Source organism: Scyliorhinus torazame, chromosome 2, assembly GCF_047496885.1.
Source record: "Scyliorhinus torazame isolate Kashiwa2021f chromosome 2, sScyTor2.1, whole genome shotgun sequence".
Taxonomy (NCBI): domain Eukaryota; kingdom Metazoa; phylum Chordata; class Chondrichthyes; order Carcharhiniformes; family Scyliorhinidae; genus Scyliorhinus; species Scyliorhinus torazame.
In genome coordinates this window covers 198,502,783-198,518,653 of record NC_092708.1, presented here as the reverse complement: position 1 = coordinate 198,518,653, position 15,871 = coordinate 198,502,783, and the positions used below count along the sequence as shown (strand labels likewise).

The 15,871-nt window shown below is 52.4% G+C and overlaps 1 protein-coding gene across 4 annotated transcripts in view; it reads right to left on the bottom strand.

Moving 5' to 3' along the window:
• Nucleotides 1-15,871, bottom strand: part of LOC140394997 (uncharacterized) — a 403,426-nt gene that overhangs the window by 75,468 nt on the left and 312,087 nt on the right. For all 4 annotated transcript variants that reach the window (XM_072482288.1, XM_072482301.1, XM_072482311.1 and 1 more), the window contains one exon: nucleotides 1,164-1,271. In XM_072482288.1, the coding sequence (XP_072338389.1) occupies nucleotides 1,164-1,271 (108 nt within the window). The remainder of the gene's footprint in view (nucleotides 1-1,163; nucleotides 1,272-15,871) is intronic.

Below are 15,871 nucleotides of genomic sequence, written 5' to 3'. Positions count from 1 at the left end.
GTTTTAGATTTTATATTGTTGGGGGTTGTTCTGTTGTTGTTTTCTATTATTTGTATGGTGAAAATGATGGAAATACGGCGAATAAAAATACTTTAAAAAAAGTAGAGTAGAAGCTTTGTTTTAAAGAGTCATTTGTAAAACCTGGACTGTAAAAGCCCGTAGGCTTCGATGGTGCTGTTGATTGAGCCTTGGCAAGTTTCTCCAGTGCATCTTTCAGACGTACACAATGCTGCCATTTTGCCCCAAAGGCAGAAGGAGTGTTTATAATGGCTTGTCAATCAAATTGGCTATTTTATTCTTGTTGGTGTCAAGCTTCATGAGTGTTGTTGAAGTTGCCCTCATCCAAGGAAGTGGAGAGTTTTGCATCACAATCCTAACTTATGCCTTGCAAATGGTGGACAGGCTTTGTACAGTCAGGAGGTGAGTTACTCAACACAGAATTCTCGGTCTGTGACCAGCTCTTGTAGGGACTCATTTTCTATGTCTGGTGTAGGTAAGTTTTTGGTCAATAGTAATCCCTGAGCTGTAGATGCTGGGGGATTCTCTGATGGAAATGCAGTTGAATGTTAAGGGGAGAGGGTTAGATTCTCTCATGTGGGGGAGAGGGTTAGATTCTCTCATGTGGGCAGCACAGTAGCACAGTGGTTAGCACTGTTGCTTCACAGGGCCAGGATCCCAGGTTCGATTCCCGGCTTGGGTCACTATCTGTGCGGAGTCTGCACGTTATCCCCGTGTCTGCGTGTGTTGCCTCCGGGTGCTCCGGTTTCCTCCCACAAGTCCCGATGGACGTGCTTCTTCGGTGAATTGGACATTCTGAATTCTCTCTCAGTGTACCCGAACAGACACCGGAATGTGGTGACTAGGGGATTTTCACAGTAACTTCATTGCAGTGTTAATGTAAGCCTACTTGTGACAAAAAAGATTCTTATTATTATGCATGAGCCACTTCAGATTGAACACGTCTCAAGTAGAGACAAGGTGAGACAAGTTAAGGTGGGTGAAAGGGAAATTTGGAAACAGCACAAGTCTTCACGCACAGGAGTGAACAACACGTGGACAATAATAAAGATTATTATTATTATAAAATCACTACACATCTGGCCTGACCTTCACATGGATCTCATAGTTGACTGCACCAGCTGTCAGGCCAGTTTAGAAATTACCTGAGAAACTGGTCCCCGCTTGGAAATCTTCATAGCTGGATCGTGCTTTGTTTCAACCTCTAAAGCTGAACCTGGTGACAATTGCCTTGTTTTCATCTTTGAAAATCTCTGAATAGAAAGATTTTAGCAATGTTACATATGTTTTCCTATTTTCTATTTTTAACAGGCACTGCCTTCTACACTGACCAGTGTTACAAATAACTTTGAGCTGAGCAAGCCAGATTTCAGGTTAAAATCTGTCACGGCAGATCCTAATTCTTTTTCTGTATTATAGAAACGAGGAGGGAAAGGTACTGAACACAAAAGATTAGGACTCCTGTGAAAACTTTAAAAACTTGAGGAATTAAATCAATTCTGAAAATAAATAATAGAATAGATAAAAATTAAACATGCAAAATGAAAGATACACAATATAAAGAAATCTTAAAAAAATAACGACCAAAATGCTCCATCAAATGAACACAACAAAACTATGGGTGCGAATTAACAGAAAGGTTTTGAAGTGTGGCAGCGAGTGGGAACTGCCGGGAGCTTCCCGACGGCCGACCCGGCGAGGCCGTCACCAGAGTCAAACATTAATCGGTCCTCTTAATCATAGAATCAAAGAATTTCCAGTGCAGAAGGAGGCCATTCGGCCCATTAAGTCTGCACCAGCCCTTGGAAAGTGCACCTTACCCAAGCCCACACCATTACGCCATCCCCGTAACCCAGTAACCCCACTTTTTTGGACACTAAGGGCAATTTAGCATAGCCGATCCACCTAACCTGCACAAGGCTCTACCACAAATGGTTGTCCTGCCGGCTGACTCACCAGGACTGCGCCAGCCAGCACCCTGCTAACAAGAGGGAGCTGCACTTAAACTGATCCCACAGAGCAAAACTCACACGGCACGCAGCCATGCCACAGGGTAGACCAGCCCCACGATTTGAGGATGCCAACCTGGCCAGACGTTTGGATGTGGTTGAGTCCAGATGGGATGCCCTGTTCCCCCGAGGGGCTCGGCGGGTCAGCAACAGGGCAGCCAGTGATGCCTGGGAGGAAGTGGCAGGGCACGCCAGATTAGGGAATGTCACCAGGTGGACCGACACCGAATGCCGCACGAAGATCAACGACCTCCACTGGGCCGCATGGGTGAGTTGGCACCAGCCCCGTGGTACCAGTCCTGCCTGCACTCCCGAACCCCCTCCAACGACCATACGTGTGGCACAGCCCCGGCCAGCACCGTACGGTGCCCCGGCCCACCCATGCCCAGCAGAGCTGCCCCCCTGTGGTGAAATGTATTCACCAGGAGATGTGGTGCCTGTGTAACCTTTAACCTTTACGGATTGAGCTGGAACCACGGTGGGCTCCGCCTCTGCCCCCCCCCCCCCCCCCCCCCCCCCCCCCCCCCCCCCCCCCCCCCCCCCCCGGGACAGTATTTTTGTAAGGGCCACGAAGAATCCAGCACGAGTTTTTAGGATACAAAATAATAATGTTTATTTACTATAACAATATATACATAACAGTAGCAGTAACTTCCCTTGCTACCTTCTCCTTCCTGCTGGTTCCTGAACTGGCCAGCTTATTTATACTAGGAGTTTCTCCGCCCCCCTCATTGGGGAAGTTCATACTCCCATAGGATTGTGGGATAGTCATTAGTCCCCAGCCAATCGTAAGTAGGCAGGTTATAACATCCCTCCCCCCCAAAGTCCAAGGAATCCACCAAAGACCCTGGCAAAGGAAGGCGTCAAACTCATTTGGCCGCAGGCTGGACGCCATTTGCACGCGGCGCTGCATCAGGCGGCGTGTAACGAGACGGAGACCGGCACTTCCGTGATGAACGGCGCGGTTGTACATCCACGGCCTGTGGACCCGAGGATTCCCCCTCTGATGTATCCTGTGTCTCCATCTCGGAGTCAGAGTCTGCTGCCTCCGTCATGTCAGCGTCTCTATCTCCATTCGGTCCTGTAACGCCCTGCGCAGGCTTCGAGTGAGGCACCAGTGGAAGATTTTGAGGACTACCTTCCCTTGTCTCTGGTCTTTGCGGCTGTTGAAATGAGCTCCGGGGGCGGGGAATCTTTTGAGGGGATGATCTTCTGGACCGGACGTGGTCTACATGTTTTCGCTGGAGACGACCCTGGGCTTGCACTTGGTAAGATATAGGGCCCGTTTGGCGAAAGATTACACCAGGAACCCATTGGGCACCACCAGCAAAATTCCGCACGAATACTGGGTCACCGGGCGCAAACTGCCGAATCAGACGATGCCGAGACAATCCCTGTCCCTGCCGTTCTTGTGTGCGGCGTACTTTTGGGCCAATGTCCGGGAAGACCATACTAAGGCGGGTGCGAAGTCTTCGGCCCATTAGGAGTTCTGCGGGAGCTACCCCAGTCACTGCATGGGGGGGTGGTTCTGTACGTAAACAAAAAGCGAGCCAGTCTCGTGTCCATTGATCCGGAAGACTGCTACTTTAGGCCTCTTTTGAATGTTTGCACTGCACGCTCTGCCAACCCATTTGAAGCCGGGTGGTAAGGGGCAGTGCGGATATGGCGGATGCCGTTCATCTTTGTAAACCTAGCAAACTCCTCACTCGTGAATGGAGTGCCATTATCCGTGACCAGCACCTCGGGGAGGCCATGCGTACTAAATGATAAACGCATCTTTTCAATTGTTGCGCAGGACGTTGTCCCCTGCATCTTATGCACCTCCAGCCATTTGGACTGGGCGTCAATTAGTAGAAGGAACATGGATCCCTGAAAAGGGCCTGCGAAATCTGCATGTAAGCGTGCCCAAGGCCGCCCTGGCCATTCCCAGTGATGTAGGGGCGCGGCCGGCGGAAGCTTCTGATGCTCCTGGCAAATGGAGCAGTTTTGGGCCACCTTCTCAATGTCGGTGTCGAGGCCTGGCCACCAGAGATAACTCCGGGCCAACATTTTCATCTTGGTCACGCCCGGATGCCCATTATGCAAGTCTGATAATATCAGCTCCTGGCCTTTTTCCGGGACAATCACACGCGTCCCCCACAAGAGGATGCCGTCTTCCACGCTGAACTCTGACAGCTTGGAGGAAAATGCCCGCAACTCGCCTGGGAGCTGTCTATGCTGCCCACCATACAGGACTATGTGCCGAACCTTTGACAGGACTGGCTCCGTCTGGGTCCACTCACGGATCTGTGATGCCGTGACAGGCAAGGTGTCCATAAAATTTAGGGTTGCAACCACCTCACTGGTCGTGGGGGTCGACATGGGGCCGGTCGATAAAGGCAATCGGCTCAGTGCGTCGGCATTTGCTATCTGTGTACCTGGTTTGTGCTCCAGAGAATACTCATATGCAGCAAGCAACAAAGCCCAGCGCTGGATCCGTGCAGAAGCAATGGGCGGTATTGGCTTATCCTCTCTGAAGAGTCCCAGCAGGGGCTTATGATCAGTCACGATAGTGAAATGGCGGCCGTACACATACTGGTGGAAACGTTTCACCGCAAAAACCACTGCCAGGCCCTCCTTCTCGATCTGCGCGTACTTTTTCTCCGCTGCAGTCAATGTGCGGGAGGCGAAAGCTATCGGTCGCTCGGCCCCGTTCTCCATCTTGTGGGACAGGACAGCCCCAATACCATACGGGGATGCATCACATGTGACGAGCAAAGGCTTTCCCGGATCGTAGTGGGTTAGTAACCCAGACGACGACAATTGTTGCTTTACCCGCCGGAAAGCGGTTTCTTGCGGCTGACCCCAAACCCAGGTGTGATTTTTCTTTAGCAGCAGGTGCAAGGGGGCCAGCGTAGTTGCCAGATTGGGGAGGAACTTCCCGTAATAGTTTACGAGACCGAGAAAAGAACGAAGATGCGAAGTGTCAGTCGGGGCGGGGGCCTGTTGAATTGCACGCACCTTCTCTGCGACGGGGTGCAGACCCTCGCGGTCCACCCGATAACCTAGGTAGACTACCTCTTTTGCCTGAAATACGCACTTTGTGTGACGTAAACGGACTCCAGCCTCCGAAAGGCGTCTAAGGACAGCCTCCAGATTTTCCAAATGCTCTTGCTCCGACGTCCCTGTAATTAACACGTCATCTAGGTAGACAGCCACACGTGGTAAACCTCTCAAAATGCCCTCCATAACACGTTGAAAAATTGCGCAGGCAGAGGATACTCCAAAGGGCAACCGTGTATATTCATACAGGCCCCGGTGTGTGTTAATTGTTACATATGGTCGGGAGGCAGGGTCCAGCCCCAACTGCAGGTAGGCGTGACTCATATCTAATTTTGTGAATGAGAGTCCACCTGCAAGTTTCGCGTAGAGATCCTCTATGCGAGGCATTGGGTATCGGTCGAGTCGGGAAACTGTATTCACTGTAAGTTTATAGTCGCCACACAAGCGAACTGTGGCATCTGGCTTCATTACTGGTACAATTGGTGCTGCCCAGTCAGCAAAACGGACGGGCCTGATAATACCCAAACTCTCCAAACGAGTGAGCTCCCCTTCTACCTTCTCGAGCAAAGCGTAAAGCACTGGGCGCGCCCGGAAATAGCGCGGCGTGGCTCCTGGTTCAACTTGGATACGGGCTATGGCCCCTTTTATTTTCCCCAAACCAGGCTGGAATACCTCTGGGTATCGTCCTAGCACCTCAGTCAACCCTCCAGAAACTGTTTGGAGGATGTGCTGCCATTGTAACCGCAAATGGCGCAACCAGTCCCGATCCAACAGGCTGGGCCCATGGCCACGCACTACGATAAGTGGGAAACGCCCCTCCTGGCGTCCATAGACAACAGGGGTCACTGTAGTTCCTGCAATGTCCAGTGGTTCCCCCGTGTAGGTGGCCAACCTGGCCTGTGAGTCAGTTAATGTAAGGGTCTGTATACCCTGCTTGATGCGGTCGAATATCCTCTGGGCGATCACGGAGACCGCTGCGCCAGTATCCAACTCCATCTCCAGCGGGTGGCCATTGACCTGTACTGTCACCTTAATGGGGGCCACACGGGGAGCTGCCACACAATGCAGCTGCAGGCAGTCGTCCTCCGTCTCCACTTCCTCAGGAGTGGTCGCCACAGGTTCATCCACGTGGAAGGTACGGCCTCTGGGCTGGTCCCAGTTACGGCCCCTGGGCTGGTCCCAGTTTCGGTCGGAACGACGGCGCCTCTGGCGTCCCCAGGACCGCCGTCTGCGACGGGGTCGGCGCCTACAAGTCTGACACGGACATGGCTCCTCATCCATTGGCTCTGGAGAAGGCTCCCTTCGGGGAGGAATGTCCGATGGCCACTGGCGTCGGTCCGGTCGTTGCCTCGCCCAAAGTACCGCAGGAGTGCGGGGGGACGTTTTTGGGCGGAAAGGGTTGCGCCCCAAGGCATGCACTTCCATTCCCTATAGCTCCTGTACTCCTCGCTCTGCGCTCTCTCGGGACAAGACTATTTGTATTGCCTGTTGAAAAGTCAATGTTGGCTCCGCTAACAACTTTCTCTGGGTTGCTGCATTGTTAATACCGCAAACCAAACGGTCGCGTAACATTTCTGACAAGGTCTCACCATAGTCACAGTATTCCGCAATCCCGCGTAGCCTGGATAAAAAATCGGCAAGGGATTCTCCAGGGGTCCTCTCAGCGGTATTAAACCGGTAATGCTGGACTATCGTGGACGGGGTTGGGTTCAAGTGTTGCCCCACTATATTCACAAGTTGGTCAAACGTTTTGGTGTCCGGCGCAGCTGGGTACGTAAGGCTCCTAATCACCCCAAACGTATGCGGCCCGCAGGCGGTGAGCAATATGACCACCTGGCGCTCGTTTTCAGTGATATTGTTTGCCCGGAAATAGTAACGCATCCGTTGTGTGTACTGGTTCCAGCTTTCCAGCGCAGCATCAAAAACATCCAAACGTCCGTACAGAGGCATGGTATAATAGAAAACAACTTCCAACCTGTATCCAACAAAAATCCAGGGAGGTGGCTTCAGCAGTGTAGACAGCTATTCACTTTTACCTTCGTCGCCAGTTTTGTACGGGCCACGAAGAATCCAGCACGAGTTTTTAGGATACAAAATAATAACGTTTATTTACTATAACAATATATACAGAACAGTAGCAGTAACTTCCCTTGCTACCTTCTCCTTCCTGCTGGTTCCTGAACTGGCCAGCTTATTTATACTAGGAGTTTCTCCGCCCTCCTCATTGGGGAAGTTCATACTCCCATAGGATTGTGGGATAGTCATTAGTCCCCAGCCAATCCTAAGTAGGCAGGTTATAACAAGTATATAGTCCTGCCCCCAGTGGGTGGTGCACATTTGTACAGGCGTCACTGGCAGGCTAGTTCTTTGTGTAATAAAGCCTTCGTTCACTTGTTCATATGATCTCACTGTGAATTGATGGTATATCAATTTATTACACAAACAACGTCACTATGGATGCCGCTCTCAAGCCAGAAAAACTTGACTTAGACACCCGTGCCCCAGAAGCCAAGGGGATCTTCTCTCACTGGCTCTGCTGCTTCGAGGCCTACCTTGGGTCCTCCGAAGCCCCTATCCCGAAGCTCGCATGTTGCACCTCCTCCACGCCTGGGTGAGCCATCGAATTTCAGTTTTGTTCGAAAAGGCGGCCACAACGAGGCAGTGGTCGCGATTCTGAAGAAGCGCTTAATCAAGCCTGTAAACGAGGTGTTCGCACAACATCTGCTCACTACCCGCCAGCAGCGTGCAGGAGAATCTCTGGACAAATATCTGGAAAACCTGACCCTACTCGCCAGAAACTGTAATTATCAAAACGTGACGGCTGAGGAGCACATGAAGCTGCAGATCCGGGACACCTATGTGGCTGGGGTTCACTCTAATTATGTCAGGCATCGACTGCTGGAAAACGGGGCTGCCGACCTGCAGGACACGGTAAAACTAGCCACCTCATTAGAGGTGGTCTACCAGAGCCTCAGCGCGTTCCCCGCTGACCCAGCGAGCCCCACGTGGGCCTTGCCAACGTGGGTGTCGCCAGACCCGGCCACGCCACAGGCCTATGCCACGCGGCTGCCCGCCCAGACCGGGGGACCGTCGTGCTACTTCTGCGGCCAGGGCCAACACCCACGGCAGCGTTGCCCAACCCGCTCCGCGACATGCAGCGACTGCTGCAAAAAGGGTCACTTCGCCAGAGTCTGTCTGGCCAGATCGAAAGCCCAGAAGCCAAAAGCTCCTCAGGCCTGACCCATGGACTCACAGACCTGCAGACCCCGTAATGCGGCTGTGTGCCTGCCGGAATCGCCCCCTTCAGACGCGTCATCAGCCACGTGCAACTCGTGGGTGTGGTGATATGCATCACTGTAAGTACACAAGGTGTAATGTAAATACACTTAGACTAGATAAACACTAGAGGGAGCACTAGAGACATCATGACACACAGACATTCAACCAATAGGCCAGTAAGATAGGATACGACCAATGGGCAGTCACGACACACACAGAGAGTTGACACAACCACAAGGGGGCATTACACCAACCCATATATAAGGACACAGCACACATGATCTTCCTCTTTCCAGTGGAGACACTGAGTGAGTACAGACAGGGTTGGTTGAAACACATCACACCAACCACGTGGATTGTAGCAGACTGGTTAGTTAGTCTGAGTAGCTATAGCAGGATTAACAGGAGAGTCGAATCCAATTAGGAGAATCGTTAACAGTTTACTAAATGTGTTAAAGCTATCTCCAAGTCTGATCCTTCCTTTGTCAGAGTGTACATCAAGGAAGCAGCTTATGCTACGTCAAGAGCATAACAAAACATGGTACCAGAGAGTGACTGTTAAAATCCATATAGTTTCTACTCAGCAAACAGTGACAACCAGCACCAGCACCCAGACAAGATAATGTTCGAGATTCCGGTTCCACAGGAGCTCAGGTACTAAGGCAATCTCAGTGCAAACTGACGTGCGTTCAGGCAGAGATTCGAGATCTACCTGGTAGCGTCCGACTTAGATGGCGTGGCGGATGCAGAGAAAATAAAGCTTCTACTTACCATCGTGGGTAAAAAAAGCAGCAGAAATCTTCGAGACCTTCAAGTTCTCCAAAGGGCAAGACAAGAGTGAATTCCAGACAGTCCTGGACAAGTTCGAACGATACTGGAAGGAAAAGACAAAGAAACCAACAGAAAACAGTAAAAGAGGTGCCAATACTAACCACGAGGCTGGGGTGGGCGAGCAGCGAACGCCAATTTTGATTGGTGGCCATCTTGGAAAAGATGCCGCACATGCGCAGTTGACAGAAATGTGTAAAGTAAAGGAACAGCGATCTGCGCATGCGCAATCGCTTCCTATGCTTTACGTCACAAGCGTCGTGACGTCAGAGGCCCAGGACCACGGCCACTTAAAGGGGAAATGTCCCAAATCAAGAAAAAAATGTTTTATAGCCTCAAAACAAGATTCTTTCACCTGTAACGGCAGCACAATGCCTGAAATTCGACCAGTAGCTGAAAGTAACTTCCGCAGAACCCTGCCGCAAGCAGTTAGCACCGTCCTAGAAGATGATATGTTTTCTGTAGACTACGACTCAGACGATGATTTCATCTTTGGAGATGGCGACCCCACTACCAAATCCGAACCGCGACGAGATGTGTTGCACAGTGAAGAATCCGACACAGACGCGGATGTGTTCTTCGGATTTGAGGATCTTCAGCCCAGCATATATGACATCCCGACTCGTGAGTGCAGGATGATGCTGCAGCCTGAAACCAAGAGACAGAGAGCGGTACAAGACCACAGAGAGCCGCCTGCTGCCACAGAGAGAGTTGTCACGCACCGCGAAGGGTCCCAGCCTCCACACAGAAAGTGACTCCAGTGACACAAGCCTCCGCAGCGAGCTCGTGGACAGACTCCACAATAGAAGCAACGCAAGACTCCAGAGCGCAGTCCTTGCATGAACAAGAAGTGACTCGAGTGACACAAGCCTCCACAGCGAGCACGTGGACAGCCTCCACAATAGAAGCAACGCAAGACGCCAGAGCGCAGTCCTTGCATCAATAAAAAGTGATGACAGTCTCCACAGCGAGACCAATGCACGATTCCACACAGGGAACGCTGCAAGATTCCACAGAGGGAGTGACACAAGCCTCCACAGCGAGCTCGTGGGCGGACTCCACGATGGAAGGAACGCAAGACACCAGAGCGCAGTCCTTGCATGAACAAGACCATGAGGGTCTAGCAACCTCCTCTGAGCAACCAGCAGCAGACGATGCAGGTCTGCCACGCTCAAGTGAACAGAAAGACTATGACAGTCTGCCACGCTCAAGTGCACAGCAAGAAGACTATGACAGTCTACCACACTCAAGTGAACAGCAAGAAGACTCTGACAGTCCACCACACTCAAGTGAACAGCAAGAAGACTCTGACAGTCTACCACGCTCAAGTGCAAAGCAAGAAGACACTGAGGCTCTACCCACTGTCTGTGCGACAAGTGACGACGGCATCCCACTTCCCATACCAGATGTGCAACGTGACAGACCTCAGCTAGAACGTACAGAGGCACTCGACAATCACAGTGAGACTACTGGTGACTCCGGTGACACCACATTACTTCAAACCTCATGCGTTCGAGCCTCTCCACAAGCAAGTACATTCCTGAATGTTTTGACTCCGGACAGGGAGCATCACAAAACTTCAGAAGATTCAAGTGAACCTGAAATGACCCCAGACGGGGAGCATCAAGAAATCTCAGCTGACTCAAGTGAACCTGCAATGACTCCAGACGGGGAGCATCGACAAGCCAAAACAGACTCAGGTGAAACAGACCAGACTCCAGACGGGGAGCATCGACAAGCCAAAGCTGATTCAAGGAAGCCGGACATGACTCCAGACGGGGAGCGCCGCAAACTCAGTGACGGCACGCTCAAGGAGACAGCAGATGCCACAAAGCACGCTGACACGAGTAACTGTGTGAAGGACTCGTATTATCCACAGAGTGTGGTCCTTGAGCGCAGCAAACACAACAACAAAACCAACCACCACAACAACAACATCAAAGACAATAACAAGACGTGTACCAAAGGCAACAACGTCGATAACAAGCACGACAAAAACAACACCAATGGAACTACGACTGGTACGACGTGCTACAACTCTGCAAATGAGGGACACTGTTACTGCTCAGCTCAGTACAATGAATTACCACCACAAGCATCGAAAGAAAGAAAGAGTCCACCTCAGACAACGAAGTGATTTGACCACTTCTTGGTTCCTTCAGCACAGGGACACTGACGGCGTTTACAATGCAATGCCACCATCAACATCACCAACTCACCAACCAAACAAGAAAGCCACTCGACCATATTAATTACTGAACTTTGGACTCTGCATATGATTTTGACTTATTGTGTAATCATCACTCATCATGATTTGTACATGTCATCACACATTTACCTACAGAAAATATGTAACACGAAAAAAGAGGGGATGTGGTGCTATTTATCACTGTAAGTACACAAGGGGTTAATGTAAATACACTTAGACTAGATAAACACTAGAGGGAGCACCAGAGACATCATGACACACAGACATTCAACCAATAGGCCAGTAAGATAGGACACGACCAATGGGCAGTCACAACACACACAGAGGTGACACTACCACAGGGGGGCATTACACCAACCCATATATAAGGACACAGCACACATGATCTTCCTCCTTCCAGTGGAGACACTTAGTGAGTACAGACAGGGTTGATTGAAACACATCACACCCACCATGTGGGTTGCAGCAGACTGGTGCGTTAGTCTGAGTAGCTATAGCAGGATTAACAGGAGAGTCGAATCCAAGTAGGAGAATAGTTAACAGTTTACTAAATGTGTTAAAGCTATCTCCAAGTCTGAACCTTCCTTTGTCAGAGTGCACATCAAGGAAGCAGCTTATGCTACGTCAAGAGCATAACAAAACAGTGGTGGCGGCCATCTTCAGCTCAATCCGACACGTGCGTCTCGTGGGGGCCACCATTTTATGACCCAGACTCCTCCGACTACACTGATTACACGCAGCTCGGCACCTCGACCAGTCACAGCTGAAGCACCTGAGGAGTTCCATGATGGTTGTCCGGGTAAACGGGCACGAGACCCCTGTCTCTTCGACTCCGGGAGCACGGAGAGCTTCGTAAACTCCGAAACGGTAAGGCGCTGCTCTCTGCGCATCTACCCCGCATCTCAAACGATCACCCTCACCTCCGGATCCCATTTGGTCCGGATCCAGGGGTACTGTGTCGCGAATCTCGCGATACAGGGCGTTATGTATGCCCTTTTTAAGCTGTATGTCCTCCCTCACCTCTGCGCCCCTCTGCTGCTTGGACTGGACTTCCAATGCAGTCACCGAAGCCTGACCCTGAAGTTCGGCAGACCCTTACCCCCCCTCATGGTATGTAGCCTCGCGACCCTTCAGGTCGCCCTCTCGCTCTTCGCGAACCTCACCCCCGACTGTAAGCCCGTCGCCACCAGGAGCAAGCGGTACAGTGCACAAGATTTCACTTTCATCAAGTCAGAGGTCCAGCGACTCTTTAGAGAGGGGGTCATCGAGGCCAGCAACAGCCCCTGGAGAGCTCAAGTGGTGGTTGTGTGGACTGGGGAAAAGAACCGGATGGTGGTGGACTACAGCCAGACCATTAACCGGTTCACGCAATTGGATGCATTCACCCTCCCCCGCATTGCGGAAATGGTCAACCAGATGGCACATTACCAGGTTTTCTCTACGGTGGATCTGAGGTCTGCCTACCACCAGCTCCCGATTCGCCTGGAAGATCGCCACTACACTGCTTTTGAAGCAGCCGGCCGACTCTTCCACTTCCTCAGGGTCCCTTTCGGCGTCACCAATGGGGTCTCGGTCTTCCAGAGAACGATGGACCGAATGGTGGATCAGTACGGGCTGCAGGCTACATACCCGTACTTGGACAATGTCACCATCTGCGGCCATGACCAGCAAGACCATGACGCCAACCTTTAGAAGTTCCTCCAAACCACCCAATCCTTCAACCTCACATATAATAGGGAGAAGTGCGTATTTCTGTACAACCCGGCTAGCCATACTCGGCTGTGTCGTGGAAAACGGAGTCCTGGGGCCCGACCCCGATCGCATGCGCCCCCTCATGGAACTTCCCCTTCCCCACATCCTCAAGGCCCTCAAACGGTGCCTGGGCCTTTTCTCATACTACGCCCAGTGGGTCCCCAACTACGCGGACAAAGCCCGCCCACTTATTAAGACCACTATTTTTCCCCTGACGGCTGAGGCCCGCTCGGCCTTCAGCTGCATCAAGGCCGATATCACTAAGGCCGCCATGCACGCGGTGGACGAACCCATCTCTTTTCAGGTAGAGAGCGATGCGTCAGACATTGCCCTGGCTGCTACCCTCAACCAGGTGGTCAGGCCCGTAACCTAGAACCCTCAATGCTTCCGAGATTCAACACTCCTCTGTCGAGAAGGAGGCGCAAGCTATTGTAGAAGCTGTGTGGCATTGGAGGCAGTACCTAGCTGGTAGGAGGTGCACCCTCATCACCGACCAACGGTCGGTTGCCTTTATGTTTGACAATGCACAGCGGGGCAAGATTAAAATGATAAGATCTTGAGGTGGAGGATCGAACTCTCCACCTACACTTACGATATTAAGTATCGTCCTGGGGAACTCAACGAGCCCTCAGATGCCCAGTCCCGCGGTACTTGCGCCAGCGCGCAGGGGGACCGACTACGTGCTCCCCACAATGACCTCTGCCACCCAGGGGTCACCCGGCTTGTCCATTTTATTAAGTCCCGCAACCTACCCTACTCCACCGAGGAGGTCAGAGCCATGACCAGGGATTGCCAAGTCTGCATGGAGTGCAAACTGCCCTTCTACCGGCCAGAAAAGGCCCATCTGGTAAAGGCCTCCAGGCCCTTTGAGGGCCTCAGTATCGACTTCAAGGGGCCACTCCCATCCACCAACTGCAATCTGTACTTCTTGACCGTCATTGACGAGTAATCCCGCTTCCCTTTCGCTGTCCCTTGCCCCGACCTGACCTCGGCCACAGTAATAAAGGCCCTGCACAGCACCTTCACACTGTTCGGTTTCCCTGAATACATCCACAGTGACCGGGACATATCGTTTATGAGCGATGAGCTGCGTCAGTATCTGCTCGGTAAGGGCATCACCTCGAGCAGGACTACCAGCTACAACCCGCAGGGCAACGGGCAGGTGGAGAGGGAGAACGCGACGGTATGGAAGGCCGTACTTCTTGCCCTCCAGTCTAGAAGTCTCCCGGTTCCCCGCTGGCAGAAGGTCCTCCCCGACGCGCTCCACTCCATTAGGTCGCTTCTCTGCACAGCCACGAATGAGACCCCTCACAACCGCTTATTTGTCTTCGCCAGGAAGTCCATCTCCGGGGTCTCGCTTCCATCCTGGCTGACAACTCCGGGGCCTGTCCTTCTCCGGAGGCATGTGAGGAGCCATAAGACCGACCCCCTAGTCGAGAGGGTCCAGCTGCTGCACGCAAACCCTCATTACGCCTACGTTGCACACCCAGACGGACGGCAAGATACAGTCTCCCTACGGGACCTGGCGCCCGCTGATTCCCCTGCCAACACACCCCCCCTCATCCCTGCATCGCCTACCGCCACCAACCGTGTCTCTTTCGCCCCCCCCCCCCCCCCTGGGGCTCCTGTGTCTTCCTGCGCCTATGCCGCCCCCCGCGCCTGCACAACACGCTCTCGGAGTCACCATCATCTACGACGTCCGTGCCCGCCGCACTGCCAGAGCTGAGGAGGTCTAAAAGGACACTCCGGCCTCCGGATAGACTGGACATTTGACCCACGTCACCCCTGCCGGACTTAATGTTTTTTTTAAACAGGGGGTGAATGTTGTGAAATGTATTCACCAGGAGATGTGGTGCCTGTGTAACCTTAAACTTTAAGAATTGAGTTGGAACCTCGGTGGGCTCTGCCTCTGGCTCCGCCCCCCTCCCCCCCCCCCCCCCCCCCCCGGTATGGTATATAGTCCTGCGCCCAGTGGGTGGTGCTCATTTGTACAGAAGTCATTGGCAGGCTAGTTCTTTGTGTAATAAAGCCTTCGTTCACTTGTTCATATGGTCTTGCTGTGAATTGATGGTATATCAGCCCCCATGCCCAGCAGGGCTGCCTCCCATCCACCCCCTCCCCCCAAGCCCCCAATCACCCCATCTCCACCAACCCCTTGCCCAGCCTATGATGCACAGCACGTGCAGCTCACGATACCCTTTATGTGTCCCCGCAGGAAATGTTGCCACACAACAGATGAGAGAGGGCCCAGAGGGGCAGCGGGGTGCTGGGCATCGGAGTCCTCAACCCCTACGAGGAACGGGCCCTGGAGGAAGTGGTGGTGGCAAAGAACTGATCGGTCACCAAGGTAGAGGTTGGCATACAGCGCAGAGGTGAGGGTCGCAAACCCCTATTCAGATTACCTGTCACATGTGAGTTATTAATGCCAGCATGATGCTCCTTCCCTTCCGCTGACCCATGACCATTTCCCCGCAGGATCTCCGATGGTGCCAGCCCATCGGGGCGTTTCCCCACCGCTGCCTCCCAAGAGAACTCCATGGAGGGGAGCTCCTAGGAGACCATCATAGACGCGTCACAGCTGTCAACCACACCCTCCAACAGCACAGAGACACACACCGTGGTGGGCGAATGTAATGGTCAGGTTTCTGGGGCATAATCTGGTGACCACCATACAGTTGCTGATGCACATCGAATGGAGGCAGGAACATCCAACCGGGACAGCAGTCAGATGCTG